This window comes from Talpa europaea (assembly GCF_964194135.1).
Source record: "Talpa europaea genome assembly, chromosome: 11".
Classification (NCBI taxonomy): Eukaryota; Metazoa; Chordata; class Mammalia; order Eulipotyphla; family Talpidae; genus Talpa; species Talpa europaea.
In genome coordinates this window covers 48,279,926-48,305,472 of record NC_140078.1, presented here as the reverse complement: position 1 = coordinate 48,305,472, position 25,547 = coordinate 48,279,926, and the positions used below count along the sequence as shown (strand labels likewise).

General features: G+C 49.2%; 1 protein-coding gene across 1 annotated transcript in view; it reads right to left on the bottom strand.

Annotated features, from left to right (window-relative positions):
* Positions 1 to 25,547, bottom strand: part of TNS3 (tensin 3) — a gene marked incomplete at both ends in the record, with an annotated part of 215,942 nt that overhangs the window by 66,950 nt on the left and 123,445 nt on the right. Inside the window, 2 exons of the mRNA XM_084247736.1 lie at positions 227 to 399; positions 14,721 to 15,977. Coding sequence (XP_084103862.1) covers positions 227 to 399; positions 14,721 to 15,977 — 1,430 coding nt within the window. The remainder of the gene's footprint in view (positions 1 to 226; positions 400 to 14,720; positions 15,978 to 25,547) is intronic.

Below are 25,547 nucleotides of genomic sequence, written 5' to 3'. Positions count from 1 at the left end.
AGGCCCATGGACCACACACTGGCTTTCCCAACCACACCACCTGTGCTTCCGGAAGGACCATATCTAAAAGATGGGCAGGGAGCCTGGGAGAGAGGGGGACTGTCATGGACATGATTTAAGGGACCAGAATGGACATCATCCTTGGACATTCACTTGGGGACACTATAGCTGGTGGGAATGGGACTGGAGATGTCAGCTCAGGTCAACTTTCAGTGCAGGTGTATACCTCTTTGGCATCTGCTGGAGACAGGAAAGAAGGCCGACTCGGAGTCTGGTCCACACTGGTGGTCTTCCCCCATCCATACTTGGAGAAGGCGGGTTGCTCGCCCGAATTGTTGTCATACTGTCCAAGGCTCAGCTTTCGAAGTCTCCCCCCGAGTGGGTCATCACCCAAGTTGCCTGTTAGGAGAGACAGAAGAAATGCGGGCGTTTTTAGGACAGTGGAATGCACATGCACTTCATTAAAACTTTAAACCATTAATATTTTAAAGTTTCACGAAGACACCTTTTATTTCATCACCATACACACTGGTTACTCAGGGTAGCTCCAGGAGCTGCTGCAAATAGACCAGCAACCCTGGGATTGCCTCTGACTCACAGGGCACCCTGAAGGCCCACAGCTCCCCACAGCCAGCCTAATCCCACCAGAACCAGCTTAGGGCCACAGCCAGCCTAATCCCACCAGAACAGCACCCATCATACTGGGAAAGGATCCCTATGGATCCGCCCACAGCAGCTGAGCAGAGGGACCTCCATGTGCAGAGCTGCATGGCAGGCCCAGTGCACTCCAGTCGGGCAGAGCACTCTACAGGTTGCTCACTCCACCTGGGGGACTCCAGGCCCAGTGAGTTCCCCATGTGAGTGCTGTATCTTAATGAGGAATTCAAGACCAACAGTCAATATTCACCAGCCCATGTGCTCCTCTGCACTGAATGCCACAGGATTTATTCTTTTTTTTTTAACCTTTATTTTTTTTAAGATTTATTTATTTATTTATACAAGCACTGGGTACAGTCAGAAGCATGGGAGGGTGAGAGAATTCACCAGAGCCAGAGCAGGGAGCAGAACAGACAGACTGACGAAATACACTGCTGAGGGGAGCAGCGGGCAGCAGGAGAGGTCTGCATGCCATGTGGGACCCTTGCTGGTGGCTGGGGATCGAACAGGCTCTGCAGAGGCTGTGGGCAGCTTCACAACCCAGCGCTCAACCGCTGCGCCACCAGGGAGGCCCAGGATTTATTCTTGATACAGATCATCTGCACCTCCACCCTCCAGGCAACAGAATTAGATTTGTTTTATGCAGGGAGAAAGGAATTAGAAACTGCAATCTGTCTGAATTTTACTCCCTTCCCAGGGAATCTTATTAACTGGGCAGAATAGGATGATTGCTTTAAGTTATTACAGTAGCGTTTTTACTGGTGTCTAACTCACAACTGACAGGATTTTCCCTACAGTTCAGATTTGAGCTGAAATATGTAGTCCCTACAGCTGTAATGGTAACAAAATGATGCTGCATTTGCAGGTGAGGTTTAAATTACAGCCTTGTGGCTTACCTTAGGATGGCTCCGTTCCAAGTGAGCCCTGTGACAGAGATACATGTCATGCCTGCATTCTTGAGCAGCCTCTGCCCTTGATTCACCCCCTCCCACTGCAGGGACTTGAAGAAGCCACATAGAATATGAAAGCTGTAAGTAGGGGAAGACAATCCAACAGAGCAGGACACAGCTGGATTTCAAGGCCCCCTTAAATGTCCCACCTCCCAAAGCTCCAACTTCCCGATGGGATGGTCCACCTATGGGTAAAGACCAGCTGGGCACAGTCCCGCATGACACATGGACTGTTATATGCTCAGTGCCATGACGCTAGTGACCGAGAACAAGAGCTAAACTCAATACTTAGTGGGAGGTAACAGCCAAGCACTGTTCCACCGTCCGGACATCCTCCCTTCCTCCCCTCCTCCCCAACAGCTACCCTGCAGATCTGCCTGAGCGGGGACAGGAGAATGCATTAGGATTTAGGATTTGGAGTCTCAGTCTACCCCTCACGAGTTGTAGCACATCAATAACCCCTGTTCCACTGCATGTAAAATGAGCACACTGCTTCTTCGCCCTCCCAAAGTGAGGTGAAGATGAAATGAAGCCAAGCATCTGGCAGCCCTACCAACACAACCAGCACAACCCCACACAGAAACAGAGACACCGCCATCCCAGGGTGCTCTTCCCTCTCCCACCCTCTCCCACCTTGGGCTCCCCGCCTTCCAAGAGATGTGTGCAGCCCCTCAGGAGGGATCCGGCCTGTCCCCAACTGCGACAGGCCTGTCCGTCCACATGTACCTGGCACCAAGGAGGGAGAGCATGTAGGGGGTAGGAGGCGTATGCCCATGACTGGGCAGGGACACGGCTGTCCCCCGGGCACAGCAGAGAGCATTAGGAGGATGGACATGGAGGTGAACAGGCTCATGGGCATCAGAGGCAGCAAGAAGAGCCCTGTGAGCCTGACCCGCTGAGAAGTGGAACTCGCCTTCCTCCAAGCTGTGGGATTACAAAGCATGGAGCACAGCATCCAGAGGAACCTCTCCACAAAGGTGCCTCTCCCACATAAAGCTGAGCTGGGGGCTCAGCTGCTTTTCATTGACAAATGCAGCTATCACAACCGAGAAATTTAAGGGTCACCTCACCGATAAGCCTTCCACAGATGGGATGTGGGGGTGGGAAGGCTCACTACCCCAGGTAATCAACCTCTTAGTTGACATGACATCACACCAACACACAGCATGGCGTGATGCCCCAGAGAGCACAGAGGGTGTCAGTGGGTTCCCATAGACCCTGCCCCTCTAGTCAGGGGAGGTGACCTGGGTGCAGATGTGAATGTACCATAACCTCAACCCTGACCTCTGTAGCAGCCTGCCTTCCACAGGCAAAGGCCCCCTGCTGCCTTCTGCTGGCTCCCTGGTTGTCCCTTCCCCTTCCCCCTCCCACCCAGGTGCTGCAAACCACAGGCTTCCACTGCTTTCCAGCCAGTAGAAAAGGCATCAGCAAGCCACCTGCCCTCATAGTCACAGAGGCTACAGGGGTCATGCAGAACACAATCTAGGATCACTGAGTCATTACATCCTTGGTGATGCACACACCCCACACTAGCCCCATCATTCTTCCATTGCCCCAGCTGACATTGGTGGCTTCTGTCTCAGCAGAGGGCCAGTCTTTAGCAACCCCTCCTTCACAGAATGCCTGCTTTTACCAACAACACTTGGCAGCACTGAGATGTGATCTGCAATAGTCACACAACTAGACACAGTATCCCTCCCCCCCAGTTCCCATAGACCGGTCTCCTTTCCTCCACCACTGGACACTGCTCCAGACATCCAGACCCACCTATCCAGGCTGTAAAGGGTAACAGGGGCCACTGGGTGTCCCCCTTAATGCCATTCTCAAAAACCAGAGCCATCTCCTTATTTTAACAATTTCATTTTATTCATAGGTTGGCTGGGGCCAAGGACAAAGACAGAACACCTGCTGTGCCTGAGCACAGTGGGCCAGTAGGCTGTCAAGTGTCAACTCAATCATTGTCAGACCTTGAGGGACCTTGGATTCATGGTGAAGCTGGGGTTAGGTAACGTTTGGTCATTCTGTCATTTAGGTAACATGATCAGGTCAGGTAACTATGCGGGGAGCAGGGGGAGCTAGGTGGTCCCTGCACACCCAGTCCACAGTGAATGTTACCTTACATCAGCGACTATGAGCAGTTGGACTGAGGGTTAGGACAGGAGAACTCACGATGCTGAGGACAGAGCAGGAGTGCCAGCACTCGCATAGAGCACATGGACAAGACAGAGACCATGGGGTACACATCAAGAGTTTCCATCTGGGACTGAGTCCAGTCTGACCTGGGAGGTCTGTACTGCTGCTAATTTCATCACTGAGTTGACAGAGACACTGGTGACTTTCTTAGATCACTCATTCGAAACTGTATTTTAAAAACAGATGCTCCCTGCCCACTCTGTACCTCTTCCTAAATACACCGAACCCCATTATGCAAACTGGTAGAGTATGCAATAATACCATCACGGGCAACTTGGAACATATTTGCATTTTCCATGCACTTTACTAGGGCAATTTTTGGGTGACTCTCTGATCCTTTTTAAGGATTAAAAAGAACCAACTACCTTAAGATAGTGTCATAGCATGCATTCTTCCCTGCTGACTTCAAGCCAGGACCAGCCCTGGGGCCAGTACAAGGAATCACCTCCCAGATCCCTGGCATCTGATACCTTTCTGTTCTCCAAATCCTACAGCAGGCTGTCAAACAGGACTGTATGAGAATCACCATGGGCCAGGGCCTCTCCTGCCTCACTGAGCTAAGGGTCACCCTCCAGGTGATTGAGACACATACCCAAAACAGTGTTGAGACACAAATACAAAACAGTGTTTTTCAAACATGGCAGCACATCAGAATCATGTTTAAAATCCAGACACCTGTAAAGACAGAACTTGCAGAACGAGAGGCATCTTTGAAATCTTCCCAGTGTTTCCAACACACAGCAAAGCTGAGAACCATGGCAGTTCTCAACGCTGGGTTCACACCGAGGTACACACATAGAGAATAATTCTAACACCCCAGTTGCAACCCAGGCCAATTCAACCAGGTCCTCTAGAGGGGGAAACCTCATGTGCACTTGCAGCATGTGCATTCTGTCACACTCCCCAGGGACAGTCCTGGGAAGTCAGTATGGTAACCTCCTGCTCTGAAGAGGAGATGGAACCCATGTCCTCCCAGACTTTCATCTGGCAGGTACAGTGCCCTTGAGCAATTTATCTTTATATTATCATATAGAATGAAGTCCTGCATCACTCAGGCATGCACACAGTGGGTTCTGGAAGCTCCCTTGCATTCCGAGGCTTAAAAACAAATATCAAAGATGGCACCCAAATCAGGCCTCCTGATTTCAGCTCATTCAAATAAACGCATGCTCTAGATAGGTGGGAAGAATATCGATAACCTGACAATGAAAAACACAAGTACTTCCCAGCTTAAGTGTTCCCAGAATGATTTAAGCAGGTTTTCCCCCCCTAAACTGAAACAATGATTCAACAGCCCTTTCCCACTGCAGGGGGGCATGTGTGTGTGTGTAGGGAATTGGAATTAAATCAGGATTTTTCCACCCTCCCACTGCTAGCCACTATGGCAGGCGCCTCTGGCCTTGCACGTCTCCTAGGTTGTGGGTGCCTGGGGCTGCAAAGCTTGGATGCAGGGCATGCACAACTATGATTATGACACGTGGGCCCAGATAGCACGGGGTACATATATGAAAAGTGTGGACACCTGTGCTGAGAGGGAAGATAAAAGGTGCCTCAACTCTGGCATGAGTGTCACTCTGAAGTGAGACACAAGACTGAGGGAGGACCCAAGAGAACACCAGAGAGAAGTGAGAAAGTGCGGTTGTGGAAGCACAGCAAGACAGCAGCGTCACCCTGCAGCTAGGGCCTCAGCTGCTGTCTCCCTGCCAGCTGGTCTGTCCCTGATTCAGTATTAAAGGCCTATAAAAATCACCAAGGGCTCCGAAATACTTTTCGTCTGCAAGAATTGACAATGAACCTACAAAGCCTAGGATGATTGCACAGCAATATATGTATATATACATTGCAGGGTATATTTTTAGAGCTGGAACCCCTATCTGAGTTGAGTGAGGCGCAAAGTCCCAGCAGAGCAGCCCTCAGCAGGAACTTCACCCTCTGGGACCTCCTGTCAGTCAGCCCTGTCTGCTGAGTCTCAGGAGAGACCTGGGAAGAAGTGGGTTCTGCAGAGCAGTGCCAAGAGGCCCAGGAAGGGAAGTCCTCTTTTGGCTTGCAAAATTGAAAGTCCTTTCCATTGGAAATATTGAAGTGCTTGCTTAGGTGGTATCATTTCCTTTAAAAAGGTATATTTAAGGGGAAATGGTATGTCCAAAAATCTTGCAAGTATACATTCCCAGTGTGCAAAATTTTAGCAATACTCCTATGTCCTACTCAAAATAAGCTGTAATTTAAAGCACATAAGTAAAAAGTTGCACAGTATCCAAAAGGCAAAGTCACTACATGCCTTACACGACTCTTCCCCTTAAAACATCATCAGCACAGTGGCCTCCCTGGTGGCACAGGGTTTAATGTCTCAGCGCTATCAAGCTATTGCCAGCCACTGTGGTGTGAGTTGTCTTCCCGGGCCTTGTAACCCACATGGCACAGCAGACCTCTCCTGTCTCGTCTGCTGCTCCCCTCAGCTGTATATTTCAGTAGATCTGCCTGTTCTCCCCACTCTGTCTCTGGTGAATCCTCTCACCCGTCCCCTCTGCACCTCTGGCCTGGATCCCAGTTCTTGTATGCATAAATAAATAAAAAAACATATCTTTAAAAAAAAAAAACAAAACACATCAGCACAGGCTGATGCCTCGTTGCAGCTCCCCTTAGCTTATTTGAATTTCTTTCCTCCCAGATCATGTGATCTCACTGGCTTTCTCAAACACTTCATCTCTTAGCAACTGTGCCATTTACACATCTCAGGACAGTCACAATGCTGTCCACCTTAGGGTCAGTTCAATCATAGGCCTGACTGGCTGATGGGCTGTGAGGAAAGACTCATCATGTGACCTGAAAGCAGAAGCTGAGAGGGCGTGACCCCTATGCCCTATCCACTGGAGTGGTCACTACCTCTCTCTCCTGAGGAAGAAGGGCTCTATCACCCGTGGATTAGATCAAGCACAGTCCTCCCTGACTGAGGGTGCCCCATGTCTGTTAGGGGTCCTGTCTGTGACTACCAGCTTCTTTCTACCACACTCAAGACAGCTTCCAGAAACCAGCCACTCACACCCAAGGCAGGTGGATCTTCAAAGCAGACTTTCAAACTTCTGAGACTGTGGTGCCTCATCAAGTCAAACAAGCTAAACATGTGGCCCAGCAGGTCGGCTCCTGGGTTTATACCCCCAGGGATTGAAAACAGGTGTTCTGACAAATACACACACGCGTGTGCTCACAACAGAGTAGTGCTCTTCACAGCCAAAACCAAAGGGGAGGGACAAGGCAAATGCACACCATCGGTAGAACAGATAAACACAATATGGCCCATCTTAGCAATGGAATATTATTCAGTCTTAAATAGGAATGAAGCACTGACACGTATCATAAGGTGGGTGGGCCTGGAAAACATTATGCTTAGTGAAAGAACCCAGACACAAGGTCATTTATCATGATTCCATTTATATGTCCAGAAGAAGAAAATCTAGAAACAGCAAATTAGGAGCTATCGGCCGGTGGAGGAGGGTTTGGGGTGTTGCTGATGAGTTCAGGGTTTCCTTTGAGGATTATGAGAAGGTTCCAGAGCTAGATAGTAGTGACAGTTGCACTCTGCCAATGAATTGTACACATTTAAAAAGTTAAAGTGACAAATATTATGTCAGGTGCATTTTTTCCGCAAAAATAAAACCCGGGGAGGTGATTTCTGTTTTCTAAGGTGGCTTGCCCAAGAGTTTTCACCTAGTAATGCACATTATTTAATTTAAATGACTTTCATTCTTTCCTTTATCATTAGTGTTAGAATACTACATAATTTTTTTTTTAATATGCAGTTTAGTTTTATTAGCTCTGATTTGATTTCAAGGTGGTAAAGATGTATGAGAAAAGAGAAGTTCTAAAAACAGAACTTTGAGCTTTAGAGGGTTAAGAAGCATTGGTGCAGGGCAGTCCAGCTATCCAGAGTAGCCTCTCAGGGATGTCCCGAGGCCCTTCCAGGGTGACGTATGGGCACCCGACTGCCAGTTTGTGAAGTGAGGGTTGCTAGAGCAAATAGAACTGATTCATCAACTCTGAAACTTCAAATTGCATTTTATGCAATAAGAAAACGTAATGACAACCCATTTCCAGAAATGAGCATGTATTCCTCATTCTATACTCTTTTCCAAATCGGAAGCAGAGAGCTCTCTGTAATGCAGTGAACAGACGCAGTTACTAAACAAACACTTGCAGACATACATCTACTGCTATTCAAGGCCCTAAAACTTCAGTTTGGAGGCACACAGAGGGACATGGACAGCCCCGAGCCCTGGGTGGGACCTATTTTAGAGCTCTTCTCCCATTCACCTGCAGGGGCTGGAGCTCGCTGGGGCAGAGTCCAGTTTTGGACTGCAAGCAGAGGACAAGCGTCCTTCACAGAAACATCCCCAGTACCTCGTTCCCAACTGTCTCTCTCTGGTTCCCTGTGGGCTCAAATAGAATCACTCCCCTGTAACTCCCAGTTCCTCCTGTTTCCCATGAGTTCACATGGGGCTGGGGAGAAGGAGTTGGAAGAGCAGAGGGAAATCACCGATCCAAGTTGTTTAAGTGAGGATCGGGAGCCCTGGGCAAGTGGGGAGGGACATGGGTGGGAGGGTCTCAGGGCAAAGGAAGACCCCTGGCCATCTCACAACAACTCTGAGATGACTGTGGGTGGAGGAGCTATGCCACGTGGCCTGACCAGCTCCTGTGTGTCCAGGGCCAGAACAGCTGCGTGTATCCTGAGCACGGCTGGCATTAAGTACAGCCTGAGACCACAGGTTCAAAACCAACATCTGAAGTTTTTGTGGTGACACAGGTGAGGTCCACTGCCACCACAGAACCCAGCGCCACAAGCCTCCATCAGTGGGTGCAGGTTTGGCCAAGCAGCTGAGACCAGCAAGGGGTTTTAGTGGATCATAAGAGGGAGGGATGAAGTTGCGCTTAGATTAACTGGACTTGGGAACATGAGTATAGCAAACACCAGAAATTCTAGCCTCAGGCTGTGAGCCCCTTCCAGAACTGTGTGCTTGGACCCTGCTTCACCGGAGGAATGAGAAGAAGAAGGAAAGGAGAGCTGGAGAGAGGTCAGTGTTGGGAGACAAGAGTCAGGCAGGCATAACTACACAGGAATCTCAGGCCTCACTGCCTACTTCGCACTGTACCCCACACCTTCACAGACTGCTCAGAGGCACCAACCCTGGCCTGGCTTAAATGACCTGGGATCATTGCAAACCTCTTTCTGAGCCTAAGGGCCTCTCCACAGGGAATCAAAGTGTGCTGGGAATTGGTCAAACTGCTTTCTGAACTTTAAACACCTTCAAATCTTCACGCTGGTGCCCTTTGGTTGGGTTAACATAAAATTTACACTTGACCTTAGCCAAAAGGCCGAGAAGCGAAAACATAAAATTTAAATTGAAGGACTTTTCACTGTCAACTACTGAAAGTTGATTCTTTTCATGGCTGAGTTCTTCTCAGTGTAAGCATGCTGAGTGGTGAGCATCAATGCAGCAGAGGTCCGAGGATGGGGAACAACACTCAGAGGGCCTGCAGCCGTGCACGAACTCTACTACAACCAGAACATGGGCTCTTCCAGGACCCTGAAGTCCTGGGTCGAGGTGACACAAGTAAAATATTTGACAACATGAAACATGGAGCCCTGGAAGCATGGGAAAAACAGCGCTGGCTTCCTGCCATTCATGGAATCAGAGATTTCATAGACTAAGTCATTTCTTTTGTTACTTAGGTAACAGAAGTAGAAATTTCCCCAGTTAACAGATGTGACCCAGAAAACCCACCTCCATGCAGAGCTCCTTACACCATCTGGGTAGATAAACCTCATGAAAACGCCTATGCCAAGTCAGCAGAGCCACATCGGTGTTCAGAAAGTCATCTAAATTCCACCCACATCATGTCCCCTCTATTTACAAACATTAATAAACTTATAACATGTTCTAGAACAGACAGTAATCACTAGCACTACCCTTGAGGGGTCTTCTGGGTGTTGGCAGAGTTTGAGTTTAGTGGAATAAACTCACAACCAGGGGATGTACTCAAACATACTGAAGCTTTGTTTACATACCGTGGTGGACTTGAAGGTTAGAGGTGATAGAGCAAGCTCCACACAGTGCCAGGGACACACAGTGCTCAGGGTAGCAGTGCTTACTATCAACACCATCATGGACATCATCCCCGTTAATGCACTAGCATCTTCATCAAAGCCATCACCACCATTCTCACTATTATGATTATTGTGCTGATATCAGACTTCCTCAGGAAATGTTCACCCTTCACATGTAATTTTCATTCCACGAACAACAGACACACAGAAGGTTTGCTGCTGCCTGCAAGTTGTGCAGGACACACAACAGTCCCCAAGCAGAGCCCTGGGGTGCTGTTCACAGCTCCCTATCACCACATGGTCTTTCTCACTGTCAGGCCAAAATGTGCAGACTGAGGATTTTACTAACTTCCGGATGTTCAGGTCTCTGTGACAAGCCTTTGTCTACAGTAGGGATTAAGACACTGCAGCTGTGTGCAAGACAGAGTAGGGAGGGTCTCACGTAGGAGGGAGAGTGTACTGAGACCTCCTGCAGCACTCAGGGCAGCTTGGCGAGGCACTGCCTCACATTGGCAAGGCCGAGCCTCTGGCATAAGACATGGGGCCACGCATCTGTGGGAGAGACATGGTCATCCTGGGCACATCATGAGCCTTTCTGTCTCCCCTGCCCTCCCCACTCAGCACAGGAGAGCTGAGAGCCACTCATGAGCCAGCTCAGCTCTTCAGCCCTGGCTCCTTCATCTCAGGGATAGGCATGTGCTGGAGATCTGGAACATCTTCAAAGCACAGACTTCTAGCATCCCCACGCTTGTGAAGACGTGCCAGCACTCAGTACCAGCTGGCAGCACCACACTTCTATGATTTTCCCTGTCTTCTAGTGATTCTTTTCTCATGCTGGCTGATCTAGCCTTTTCCAATCAAGAGACATAAATACTGACATTTAAATTTTAAAATCAAAGGGGTTCCAGCATTCTCTCTACCCTTCCAGGGAGGGAAGGAAACTCCCTTCCCCATCAGTTCAAATGACTAAGAGCTACCGACATAAGCATTCATTTAATGGAATTTCTATCAAGACAAGATGTCCCAGGAGGAGAGCCAAAAGGCTACAGTGAGCGCTGTTCTGAGGATGCCTCTACACTGCTGCATTCACCGGCTTGGTGCTTACCTAAAGCAGGAAGCTTGCCCTGGAACTGAGAGCCATACTCCAAGATGGAAGGACCTGGCTTGCTCTGCCCAGGCCCTAACGTCAGGAACCTCTCTTCAGGAAGCTGTTCATCAGTGCTTATTTACAGCTTGTGTAACAGGCTTCCTACAGGAGGTCATTTCCAAGTTCCAGAAAAATCTCTGAAGATTAGTGTTCACTCTGCTTATGTCTTATCTCCTGACATCACTAAATTTCTAAAAGTACAAAAACAATAACAAATGCTCCAACATCCCTGTCAAAAGTGAATGGATTAAGTACTTAAATTTGTATGATTAATAACCAGACATTTTTACCAAATTTAACTGGTTTACTGTTGAATTAAAAGTGAGTTCAACAAATAATTTCAGTATGACCAGAATGAGGGTGGAAGAGATAAAGTGAAATTCTAAATCCTGGGCTCTTTAAAGCAGACCCGGGATCACTAAGCACTGGCTTCTGTCAACTAGAGAACATGATAACCCCGAACGGCCAGCATCCTGAGCCTTGAAATCCTTCTCCCCATAAACATTTGAATGCTTCTAACACCTTCCAAATTTCAAAGAAGAAAAGACTTTGGATTTAGATTAGCTTTTTGAAATAATTTATTTACGTAGGCTTGATGAGGTAAGATACGCAGATACTTTTTTCCTTCAGAAGCCTTTCTTTAAACTCAGAATCTTCTGAATATATTTGATTAAATGAGTGAACACATCCAAGTTCTTTGATCTGGACCTTTTGCTGTTTGCTTGTAGCTCTTCCCATTGCTGAGCTACAGCACCTGGTTGTCTATTATGTACTCACAGGAGATTCTTCAGCTTGTTACAACTCCCACTCAAGGATGCTGAGCGACCCCGGTGCCCAGGAAAGCTGGGGTGTCACACATCTGCTCATTTCCCACCTAGATACAGGACAGGCACATGAGGACCAGCATTTCCTGAACCCTGCTACTAGCTGGGCATTGTGATAGGGTTTCTAGTAACAGAGTAATCAGAAATTTACTTTGACCTTTACCCAAAGTCACAAGGTCAACGCAGGCATAGCTCAGCAGGACCAAGACCTATAGCTCAGGTTTCTCTTGCCAGTCTCAACCTGACCAAGTCTGATTGCAAAGCGGGGAGAGGCTCTATGTCCAGGCTAGGTGAAGGGGGTGGGAGGTTATAGAATAAATGAAGATTGCTCAGGCTTTTGCGTCGTTGGCCTCTGTGCGTATCACCTCAGCCTTGAATACAGGAGGTGTTGGGAGCGTGGGCTCAAGGTACGCCTGCCAGACAGTAGACACCTGGAGTATGGTGTGGGCATGCATAAGTGGGCACTTGTGAACTGAGAGACTGAGCATATAAAGGCAGTGTGGTAGAGGATGGTGCGGCGGACAGTGGTGGAGAGACCGCTAGAGAATGCCAGCCTCCTGGTCCCCCGCACTCCTACCTGCCCTACACCTGGTTGCCCTACAACAATTGGTATAGAAAGATCACCAAAAGCCTGAAAAAGCCACTGAGGGCTCCAGGACTCCTCTACCCATCTGCCTGGATCCATAGGGAAACTTCTCTGTGCCCTGCTGGCACAACAGAGGTGTTCGTATGTGATTCCTGTTCTACTTAGGTCCTGTGTTGTGACCTGAAGCAGGCCACTTTGCTTTCTGACACCTCCAGAAACTCAATTGTAAGATGGGGACCCATCCCTGCAGCTGAGGGGCCTTTATGTAGACAAAATGCCAGCAGGCTGTCCCCACAGCATTACTGGCACAACATGTAACCAGCATTCAGGGTCTTTTTAAGAGGGCCAGAAGGGGCAACAGGGTGGGATGATGGATCAAGAGCCAGTGTTCCCTCCCTCAGTGGCTCTTTGTCTGGACATAAAGAGGCAGGACCCTGGGAAAGAGATGATGCGAACACACTAACACTGAAAGTGCCTTGGCCTCACATGGGCAACATACAGCTCAGCCCTGAGGTGGGTGGCTGTAGGGAAAATAGAGTTAAATCAGGCTTTTTCCTGCCCTCCCACCACTGGCTGCTATGGCTGGCACCCGTGGTATTACATTCCTCCTAGGTTGTGTTAGCTGCATAGATGCGGGGCTGAGAGGCATGGGTGCGGGGCATGCACACCTATGATTATGGACACCTGGGCCCAGAGAACACGGAGTGTGCACATGTGTAAATGCACATACCTGAGCCTAGAAGGGAGGGATAATAGGGGCTCCCTAGGTCTGGCATTCACAGAGGTATTACTCTGAGGCAGCATGAGGGGAGATTGCGAGATGAGTTGAGATGAGACATGAGAGGGAGACCAAGAGAGTATACCACAGAGAAGAGAGCATGGAGAGTGCAGGGCTGGGGGTTTGGCTGCTGCCAGCCTCCCAGCTCCACTGCCTGGTAAGCCTGTGTACCTGGTTCCCTGCTTCAGCATTAAAGGCCTGTAAAATGTATCAAAGGCTCGAAGATTCCTTTTCTGTCTGCCTGAATCCACTGTGAACTTGCCCAGCCTGGAATGGCTGCACCACAGTGGCCTCTGAGTCCTGGTCCCTGCCTGGCAGCATACATACTCGTGGGACACAGCCTCTCCAGCCTTCATCTCCTGCAGGACTCAGGAACACCCAGGCCTGAGTGGCGGAACTGGCTCTGTCTCCTCTGCATGGAAACTTTGGACTAACATTCTCCCTTCAAGCCAGTTCCCTGCCTCTGATACCCCAACTCTGTCCTAGAGCTCCTCCTCTGCTGAAAATCCTCCCAAGATGACCCTGCCAGCTATTTGGGGCTCCACAATCTCATGAGTCTGTCCAACACAGAAAGCATGTCACAGATCCAAACCCAACTTGTGTCCTCCACCCCCCTAACATTCATGCAGTTAAATACCCAGAGGCCATTGCCTGTCCACTGCAGGCCTTGCAACCGGGCAGAAGGCCCTATCCTAGCCCAGGTCTCACCTCTGCATCCCAAAGGTAAGGGCCCAAACAATGTGACTTTGTGGACTAGATTTCCACATCTCTCAGTCCAACTCTCCTGAGCCTGCTCCCAGGAGCTGGTTGGCCCTCTGTCACAGGTCTGCACTCCAGTTTCCACTCACTGAAGCATCTCTCCACCCAATGGCCTCATCATGTTGTTTCCAGGCTTGGTACAGGACAGCTCAGGGACATCTCATACAGTAAGACTCATTTTCCCCTCCCCAGAGACTGTGCCCAGGGGCCAACCGCCCTCCATTCCCTACCCCTACAACTCAGTGTAGTGGCTGGCACTCTTCTGCAAAGTCTTGTTCTACAAAACACAGTCACAGTTAAGGACACTCTAGGACATATTCTTTCTAACCATCTAATACTTTCAGAGTGAGAAAGCTCTTATTAAGCCCATTCTGCAGATTGGAAACAGAGGCTTTCAGCAGTAAGCACCTGGCCACAAATTACATGTAGAACAGGTAGCAGAGGGGGCCCCCAGCAGCTGGTCTGGGTCCTGGCATGACCAGTACCCTTAAGAGTCAGATCCAATCCCTGCCGCTGCACTAACTTCAGCTGCTGGGTTTTCTGCTAGGTCCTACCTGCCTCCAATTCCCAGCCCCAAACCTCCCATGAGGGTGCACAGACCCTAGGCCAAAATTCACAAGCAGACACTCCAAGGGCACAAATGCTTTCATGTTGATTTCACAGGAAGAGGACTTCCAAGAGCTAATTTCTCATCAAATGTCAGTATCCTGTGAAACATCAGCTCACCTTGCCGTGTAGGAGCCCTGCCGGAGTCCTCTCCTAAGTCCTGCAGGCGGCTGTTCAGCTGGAGCCCACCTCCCATGCTATCAGGGAGCACAGGGCCATTGGTAAGGCTGCCCTGGGTATTCATGTGGGTGGGAATGGGCTCAAAGGTGGGGTCCAGTTCCAAGATTAGCCTGTTGAGCTGCTCAATGGACTGGTCGATGTCCAGGGTGGGAGAGTCTGGAGAGTGATCTGAGTTCATTTCCAGGCCAGTCCCATTCACTACTTTGATGTCTGGAAACCTGGGTTTGCACGATTTGCTAGGAGGGGGTCGCTGTGTGTCGGGGGGATGTGGCCCAGGGCCAACATCCCTCTGGACGGTCACCCTGCTGCTGGTCCCCTGAGGGAGGGTGACTGGGACCCTGAGCTGGGCATGCACCAGGCCAGAAAGGTCTGCAGGGCCTCGACTGACTAGCCTGACCTCGCCGTCTGGGGCAAAGCTGTACTGGTGGGCTGCCACCATCTGTTGCTGGCGCACCCAGGTCTGTGTGGAGTAGCTGCTCTGCCCATAGGCCTGTGTCTGGGAGGAAACAGAGGGCTTCCTCAGAACTGGATGGGGCTGTTTGGGCTCACGGCTCCCAAAAGCCCGCTCCCGCTCAAACAGGGGCTCCACACCCAGTCCCAAGTCTGAGGCAAGGGTCCCGTGGGGATCTTCTCCACCATTGCTGCCAAATCCGTCAGACAGGAGGGAGTTCTGACTGCTTTTGTGGCAGGTCAAGGGGCCCAGATGGGCTGACTGGTGCCCCTCCGAGGAGGATAGGGTCCCAATGCTGTCCACGCTGTGCAGGTCATGGCTGGGCATCTCGTCATCCAGGATGTCTGTCTCCCGGTCCTTGGGGGTGGCGTCTCCGTTCACGTGGACCTGAGCTGGCACTATGTGGCGAGTCCCGCTATACTTTCTGCGAGCATCAGTCATATCCTTGAGGGGGCTTCCAGAATCGTCTAGGCCAAAGCCACTGAGCAGCTGGTCCAATTCAGCTTTCTCCTGGGGACTCAGGACCCTCTTGGGTCCAGGAGTCAGGCGCTCTTCGGTCCTGTCCGTCTTGACTGAGGCAGTGGAGTGGCCTGAGTCACTGCTGACTGACAGGGTATGGTCACCGTGGTCTGGGCTGCTGGCAGCGGGGGCAGCCAAGGGCCCCCCTGGGATTCCAGGGTCTGAAGTGCTCTTCTTCCTCACCTTGGCGTAAAGACTGCCGTCAACAGGGCCCTGCGTGTGTAGCACTGGAGGGGGAGAAAACAGGAGAGAGTCTGTAAGTAACGGAGGGAACATCCCATTCCTGGAACGTAGGTGTGCATTTGTCTAAGAAAACAATTCATAACAGTCAGGGACAAATACTCCTCCAAGATCCCAAAATTCTATATACACTCTGGCAATGCAAATGCTAATAAAAAACAAAGCAAATAGTCAAACATCTTCAGGTGCCAGAATCCTGTCTACATCCTCTTTATGTAAAGAACACTGTCGTTTAGAGAACTCTGAGGATCTTCATACTTGAAATCATCTTCCTTGAAGCCTCACTGTTGATTTTATCCTATGTTAAAATGTAAAGCTGAGCTCCTAATTCCCCACAAAGTCTGTGTATATAAGACAGGACTGTGGAATGCTTGACGCAGATCTGTGTGATCTGATCTGTGTACATACTGATGTGCTTTGCAGAAAGCAAAGGAGGCTCAAATGTGTGCAGGGAGAGCAAACCTTTTATTACTGATATTAATCATGGCCCTGGATGTGCATTTAGCTACTCCCAAGCCTCAAACTGCAGACAGAGATATGATAAAGACCTGGGTCGCAGAGAAGGCTGGTGTGGCACATGTCCCCTCCTTCCACTTTCCCCACCCAAAACATGACACTATGGACAACCGCAGAGAGGGAGCTGCTGACAGCCTGGCCCATGCCATGGGGGCACTGGGAGCCACCATGCACCTCAAGACTGAGCTTTGCCTGCTCTGCAGGGAGCTGCCTATCACCCTGCTCCTGGCCCTGGTGTAGTGGGTGCACTGCCTCAGTCAGCAGTTTCTGAATTATTTGGAAATGCAGAGGTGGCATGTCAGGACAGAGACATATGGGATATTTGGGGGTGCTGTACCAAGAGTATGCATGACCCTACCCCGGCTTCATTCTTGCTCTGACAAGGGGAAGAAGGAAGAAAAGGGATGGGGGCAGTAAACCAGTAGGGAAACTCTCCCACCTTCATCCTAAAGTAGAGTAGGGGGCAGGAAGCAATGGGGAGAACTACACAAACTACTGTAAATAAACCACATCTTCAAGCAGGCAAATGGTGAGCATATAAGTAAGAGGCAGGAGCTGGATTCAACCCCAGGAACCCCAGAAGGGGCTGGTATTTACTGAGCACCTACTTACTATAGGGTAGGTACAAGGCATATTTTCTCATTTCTCATGGCCTACATAGCAGACTGGACACTGTTTTTCCTGTTTTATAGATAACTGACAATCAAGAATCTGTAATTCTTTGCCCAAGATCAGGCAGTCACAGCAAACACAGAGGTGGAACCAGACTCAGATCTATTGGCCTGTGGGTTCCCACTGCCCCCTGCTGACTAGCTACTTAGGAAGAACTGGGCGGTCACACACGTGAAGGTCTGGGCCTGCAGCCATACCCACAGAAGGTGGTAGAGTCACTCACTCTGAATGGGAGCAGTGTGTGACCCTGGCTGGGTTCCAGGACACATGGTGGGCCTGCTACATCCAGTGGAACACCCAAAAAAAGAAAAGCCTGTACAAACATTAGCTTACAAATGTGAAGGTACAAAACTCAATTCTATGTGAGTCCCTAGGTCAGTTCTATCCCAGTACACCCATGAGGCCACCAACCTACACGTTCACCTTGCCCTACCTCTCACCCTGTCCTTGAAATGAGGGTGTGAGGATGTTGTATATGGAGGTTTGATATATAAAAGACATAGTTCACAGATATGCATTTTTAAAAGGCCCCACCAGCTTCATTTGGCTTCTCTTAGAGATCCTTCCAGAAAACTCGATGGTAAGAATGCAAGACCTGGGACACTAGGACTTCCAATTCTATCCTGAGGAGCAGGACAAAGAGCAGAGAAACTTGCATTATTGCTCTCTGCTCTGTGAGAATTATAGACGCCACTATATGAAAGGCACTGAAGTGTTGCAGGACCAGAGCCTCGCCTGGGCGAGGGTGTCACCACTGGGCCACTCGGAGGAGGAAGGTGGTCCCTGAATTCCAGAAGAGAGACTTGGCACTTCAAAGACTGTGCATCTGTAACCGCCACTTTTTTTTTCCTTAACTCTGATTAAAACAGTCTGGAACAATGACTTAAAAACAAAAAACAAGTGGGCCTCCCCTGGTGGCGCAGCGGTTGAGAGCTGGGTTGCGAAGCTGCCCGCAGCCTCTGCAGTGCCGGTTCGATCCCCAGCCACCAGCAAGGGTCCCACGTGGCGCGACAGACCTCTCCTGCTGCGCCAGCTGCTCCCCTCAGCAGTGTATTTCATCACTCTGCCTGTTCTGTTCCCCACTCTGGCTCTGGTGAATTCTCTCACCCTCCCACGCTTCTGACTGTACCCAGTCAGAAGTGCCTCTGTTTATCATGTTTATCAGAAGTGCCTTGTTTATCATGTTCAGGTAGAATTTCTCGGCCAGCACCATGCTAGGAATGGTCTATGAGGAAGGTCTGCATGAGATGCTAATGATGACAATATTCCCTTGTCTGGTACTCATGAGTAATCCTATACTTAGTACTTTTATTAGTAGCAGAAATCTAAAATTATACTGAATACATTAAAAGCAACATGATTAGCACTGAATAAACATGAGACCCAGCATTCAGGACATAAAATCTCCTCCCATCAGGAGTAAGCTGGGGGCAGGAGGGCAGAAAGCAGCCCACTGCCACCACAGACTCTTCTGAAGTTCCGATCATGGACCCAGATTAATAAATGCCCAGTAAGTGTTACAGCTACAGGGAAAGGATATAAACAAATCAGAGAAAGATCAAGACAGACCTGCTGCCCATTCTTCTGAATTCCTTTATAGAGCACGGGTCTTCCCAAAGGCAGAGGAGCTCAGAGGCTAGGGGAGGTCAGCCAGGGCCCTCCACAGAGCCCACACTGTACCCACATTTTGTGATTTGGGGGCAGAGGGATGTCGGCGGCAGGGTAAAGAGAGTCTCCAGTACCACTGACTGTGTACTCTGGCAAAGGACTACAACCTGTATGAGGAAGAACTCAGGACTGATTTACAGTTGGACAAATAAGATGCCTAAGTTTCCCTGAGGCCTCAAGATAGGATCTGTTTTGCATTTACTCTGGTCACGTTTATATAGGGCAAGTCCCTGGCTTCACTTATAAAATGGAATCATTATTCTCATATTTTAGTGCAATTAGAAGAATTAGAGACACGTATAGTGTACCCAAGTCCTAGGCTCCTAGCACAAGGAACCATAATTACTCCATGGTGGACAAGGCCTGGCACTCCCTTTCTGACCTCCTTTCCCCCATGCCCACTCTGATGCTCCCAGACCATAGCAGTCATGCACCTGCCCCAGGGCATTTGTTTGCACTATTCTATGCCCTCTGTGCTCTGTCTTCCTCAGCATGTGCCTTCCTGACCTTCCTTTTGCTGGGTTTTCATCTATGGCCCACACCACATGGTAATTCAGACTTATTGTATGCTTACCCATGTATTCTGTTTCCTTCCAGAATACAAGCTCTGGGAGGAAAGGGGGTTTGCTCTGTTTTGTTTCCTGTGGTATCTCCAGCAACAGAAAACAGGCCCCATTGCCATTGGACACCAAGTCACTGAGATCTTAAATGTTCAAACTTGTTACTACACAACGGAACCTGGAAAGTTGTCTTGCAAAGATACTCAGCTGCCTAATCAGGTAAAAACAAACAAACAAAAACTGAAAACTAACAAAATACAAGGGTATGAAGATGAAAGAGCCCAGAGTCCTTAGTCACCTGCAGTACCACACTCTCCAGACATCCAAACAATTTGTCCAGCAACACATCCCACCGCCTGGCCTGGCCTTCCCCCAGAGCAACTGTCCCCACAGGTGCCCAGCTGGTCTTCAAAAACCACAGAATAAAACTGGAGAGTTCTTCATGTCACCCACCTATGGGCTCTAAAGTGTATAAAGAGAAAAAAAAAAAAAAAGCCAACCTAAAAGTTAACCTAGCATGGCCATCAGGTAAGCAGTAGGGGTCTGAGGCACAAGGGTGCTAGGGACTGGGAGGCTTATGAGCAGATCAGAGCCCTGCATACAGTAGGTACATAGAAATGGTACTATATCCTTGCCATTTCCCATCTCCTGCACCTATAACATGGACCCTACTCAAACCTGCACCACTGCAGGGGACAGGCCCGTGCACACCCACCGTCCCACCTGTGCACCCCTTGCCTCTAACCCGCCGAACATAGGAAAGGTCATTTAACCAATGTTTTGCAGGGGCTGACTTCTACTGTTAAGATCCAAGGTGGAAATGCAGGAAGAGAGCAACAAAAAGAAAAAACATACCTGCCGGGCTGGGGGTTCACTAGGTGGCCCACTGCCAACACTCCATGGACAATGAAACACAGGCTGCACCTCTGTTGTGAGAAACCCCCAAAGCCTTTGTCACGACTAAAGGACACCTTTATTTAACTGATTGCAGAGTGCCCCCTAAGAGCTCAAAGTTAGAAATGTGAGCTGGTGGGGCTGGCCAGGCTGCGGACGCCTGGGTTAGAAAAGTGATGCAGAAAGTAATTTTCAGAGAACTATTATGGCGCAAACTCCTGTCTTTGGTCCATGGCATGTGGTTCCTGGCAGCTGTGGCTGGGGTCCAACTACCATTCCAGCCCCCACTACAGAAGGGTGAGACCTCTCTGGGTGAAGGGGATTTGGGGCTGCAAAGCTCACTCCCTCTCTGGAATCTAGAGTGCTGGCCAAGAGACCACTGTGGGTGGGGGGAGAGGAAGGACAGATAATTCTAGAAGGTAGAGTCTCTTCACCTACCCTTTGCATCTTTTTTGTGCTTCCACCTCAAGGGGGATCTGGCATAGTTTGAATTGATTCACATTCTGCAAATTCTAATCTCTAAAAGGAGAAGTGAAGAACCCACAGCTTTTCAGCTGCAGGATAGAGCCCCCACACATCCCAGGCAGAATGAACCCTTCCCTCTGGGCCCCTTTCCTTCATTTGGCCCCACCCCACCAAGCAGAACTCTGGGCCCCTCACAAAGGGAGTCTGTGTGCCATCTGGTAATGATTTCCCCGCGGCCAGGGCCTAGTTAAAAATCAACCAAATACAAACATGGCTCTGATTACTTCCACACATCAAGAGTTTATCATCTAGAGAAAAACAGAAAGAAGAAAATACAGAGTGGACATTCTTGCCTCACCAAAAATTAACTCTGTAAGTGGCCCCTCACCCACCCCACACCACCCCACTCCTGCCTACCCATGAGACTATTCCCTTCCCACCCCACCTGGCCTTTGAAAGGGGACTTTCCACAGGAGAAAAAGCAGCACTGAGAAAACTTTTCAAGAGAAATCTAAGAAAATAACCAAAAGGGGAAGTTGAATGCCTTTCTATCCTGCTGAGCACAGATGAACCACCTCACAAATACACTAAGAATCAGCCAAAGGGAGGACTGCATTTCAGCTTCCACACCTTCCAAGCCCAGGCACTCAGCCACTGAAAAACTGTAGAACTGACTTGTGATACAATAAGCTGCCCACTGGCCCTGCTGCCAACAAAAAAGTGACTCAAAACAAAGAAAAGACAAACCTGATGGATTTATTAAGCTACCTGGAATTTTCCTTTCTTCTAAGGACTATTAATTTTATGTTGACTTCTGTCATGGGTTTGCTTTAAAAATAGCTTTTCATTTCAAAAGAGCGAACAGGATTCTCCCTGCAAGTCTTAATTGAGAAAAACAGAAAGTCCTAAGCACAAACATTCATAGCAGTTCATTAAGCACTTGGTCATGGCTGTTAATTGTTTTTTGTTTGTTTGTTTTTTTTGTTTTGTTTTTTAAGATTTACTTATGGGCCTCCCCTGGTGGCGCAGGTGGTTAAGGGCCGAGCTGTGAAGCTGTTCGCAGCCTCTGCAGTGCCGGTTTGATCCCAGCCAGGCAGCGAGGGTCACACATGGCGCTGCAGACCTCTCCTGCCCCGCCCGCTGCTCCCCTCAGCAGTGTATTTCATCAGTCTGCCTGTTCTGTTCCCCGCTCTGTCTTTGGTGAATCCTCTCACCCTCCCACGCAAGGATTCACCAGAGACAGAGCGGGGAACAGAACAGGCAGACTGATGAAATACACTGCTGAGGGGAGCAGCGGGCGCAACAGGAGAGGTCTGTTGCAACATGTGGGTTGCTCCTTGGCTGGCCGGGATCGAACCCGCGCTGCAGAGGCTTCAGACGGCTTCACAGTGTGATGCTCAACCGCCTGCACCACGAGGGAGGCCCATCACTGTTAATTGTTGAGGGAGATTGAAAAGGAATACAGCTGATCCTGGAGTTACTCAGGGTTAGGGGTGCCAACCCCCCTCCCAGATGAAAATCCATGTATAACTCCCCAAAACTTATTGTTCTTTGGTATCTGAGGGGTATGAGTTTTAGACCCCAATCAGATACAAAAACCCAATGACACTCAAGCCCCTAATGGTTCACCCTCTATATCTACAGGTCCTACATTCACCAAAGTTCTTGAACTAAAGTTCAACCAATTGTGGCTGTCAATTGGTTTAATCTGTGGATGCAGAACCCACAGACAGAAATAAATCTGCATTCACTGGACCCTCCAATGTCAAACCTGAGATGTTCAAGGGTTAACTGTGCTCACAGAGTCCCTACTCTGTGCTGGGGATGGACCATGCTGGAGAACAGATGAGGGACAGGTAAGGAGCAGCAAACAGTAGGTGGTAGGATCATGCAGGTTTCCATGCATGATCAACAGAGGAAGGGTGAGCCACATTCGAGACGGGGGCTCCTGGGTACAGCTTCAAGGATTCATTATTTCCCGCATCAGAGGACCAGAGAATGCAGTTCGGCTGACAGTCTAAGGCTAGGTTCAAGCAGCGACCCTGAGCCAGGAAAATAGTGCCCCGGAGATGACTCTCACTTACTGCCCAGAGCAACCCTGTGAAGCAGGAATTGGAAAGTCCATTTTATAGTTAAGAAAAGAACAGCTCAGAGGGTGACAGTAGCATTTAAGATTGAAAAAGGCTACTGGGCAGAGCCTCTGGACTTCAGCCTATCCCCATCCCACTCCCAAGTCTCTGCTTTACATTTCTTAAAAACTACAAACACTGGAATTCTAATCCCAATCAACCACTTTTATGTGAAATTAACAATTTAATTTTGGAAAGGAATTTGCCTGAATGTTTACTCTGCAACTTCCACACACTCACTCCTCAGAGACTCCTGGCACACCCTGTTTCCTCCTAAATTCTGCAACACAGGATTCTTCATACTTGGCTATTATGTGGATGGTGACAGGTCCCTCTCCTAGGCTGCGCTGGCAGCAGGCTATGCATTTGTGTGTTTATAATAAATGAACTATTCCCAGGTGGACCCCTGGGGCTCTATCACCATACCCACTGCGCTCACACAGCCCCTTGGGGTTGGGAGCCCTGATTAAGGCAAGGTCCCCTGTCTAATCTGACCTAATGTGACCCATTTCTCTAGACTCAGCCCACTGACTGTTGATAGTCACTTCTGCCTCCTGCCCATTCTCCAGAAGATTCACTTAGGCCACCCAGCTAAATCAATTCACCACATCATCAAAGTGCCCCATGAGCCCCCTAATTAGTGCCCCCATTGTAACTCCCCAGGGATTACAAGAACAACTGTTCAGGAAAGGTGTTTGATAAGACGGAAGATAAAAATGCCATCAGTCCCTCTACATTCAGACAGCACAGTGAAAACAGCCCGCAGACAATGGTTGCACCTCTTGGTGCAATAGAGAGCTTCGATTCTGTACCTGAGTTGGGGCAGAGATTACGGCAAGAAACTGGCAGGAGGGGAGACTGGCAAGGGGCAGGGGGGTGATTTGGGGCTAAGGAAAAGTTTTATATCTTGACTGTGGTGAGGTTCAGGACAGAAATTCAAACTCTTGGGCCTCCCTGGTGGCGCAGCGGTTGAGCGCTGGGCTGTGAGGCTGCCCGCAGCCTCTGCAGCACCGGTTCGATCCCCGGCTGCTCCCCAGCCGCTCTCCGGCCACCGGAGGAGGGTCCCGCATGGCGCGCAGACCTCTCCTGCCGCCCGCTGCTCCCCTCAGCGGTGTGCTTCGGTCCTTCTGCCTGCTCTGCTCCCCGCTTTGGCTCTGATGAATTCTCTCACCCTCCCACGCTTCTGACTGTACCCAGTGCTTGTATAAATAAATAAGCAAATGAATAAATTAAAAAAAAAAAAACTAAATACCTAAAAAAAAAAAAAAAAAAAAAAAGAAATTCAAACTCTTAGAACTGCATGTTTTTACTTATTTAAGTTATGCCCCCATTAAAAATGATCACAAAAGTAAGACAGAAAGGAGACTTACTGATGAATGGGCCCGATCCTGCTAAGGCTACCTCCTCCCCCTACTCCTCCCCATACTTTCTCCCTCTCCCTCTTGTTCTCCCTCCCCCTTTCCATTCCCCTCTCCCCATCTCTCTTTTCCATCTCCCCCCTTTCCTATTTTTAAAGATTTATTTTATTTATTTATGCATACAAGAGCTGGGGTTACAGGCCAGAGATGTGGGGGATGAGAGGATTCACCTGAGACAGAGTGAAGAACAGAACAGGCAGACCGAAACACACTGCTGAGGGGAGCAGCGGGCGAGACAGGAGAGGTCCGCTGTGCCATGTGGTTAGCTCCCTGGCCGGGGATTGAACTCATGCTGCAGTGGCTGCCAATAGTGTCATAGCTAAGACTTCCTTGTGCCCCAGGGAGGCGCCCATCCTCCCCCTTTCCTTCCTCCTCTCTTTCCTGCACCCCTCCCCCTTTTCACCCCACTTCCCTTTCTCCTGTCTCCTCTTGCCTCTCCTCCTCTCCCATCCTCCTCTCCCTCCCACTTCTTCCACCTCATTAGCCTTTCTCTATCTTCTCTCTCTTCCAGGACCTTCTTCTCTCTCCCTAAACTCCATGAAATAATGGGAGCTCTCTTTTCTTTGGGATAGCTGTTATGGTCCCTTTTTGCCTCCCTCGTGGCATTAAAGAAGCATATTTGGACTTTTCCAGTGGAGTGATTTATGAACACATCTTCACTCCCCTAGACTTTCTGGCATGATCCATCTGGACTTGAATCATGATTAAAATTCCTGACCACAGTTGCGTGACCTTAATGAGTTACTCAACCTTTCTGTGCTCACTCTCCTGATCGGTAAAGTGACCTCGCAAGGGAGCAATTCTGGCCCAGGTGACAGTGGCGGTTGATTCCAGGACCCAGAACATGGGGAATAAAAGAGTGTCTGCAGTGACAAATTCACGGGTATCTATAAATCAACTCAATGGACCTTATAATTTGGGAATTACAAGAAGTACTATTCTTTAATAGAAATCTAAAAATAAAGACGGATTCATTTTTTTAATCTGCCCAAAAGCTCCAGCAGTCATTGTCTGCCATGACTCAGTTTGCCTCGGCATCAGTTGTCACGGCATCCACCACAGCATGGCTGTGTGGCCAAGCAGCCCTGCCTCAAGCTCTTACCAGGCATAAACCGTATTTAAGTTGCATTATTTGTTCTGCCTGTCAGTTTCCTTCGTGACTGATCACAACCTGACCCAAAGCAGCAGCAATAAAAGCTAAATGATTCCTCCGTCTTCCTCATTGCCTCCAGGCT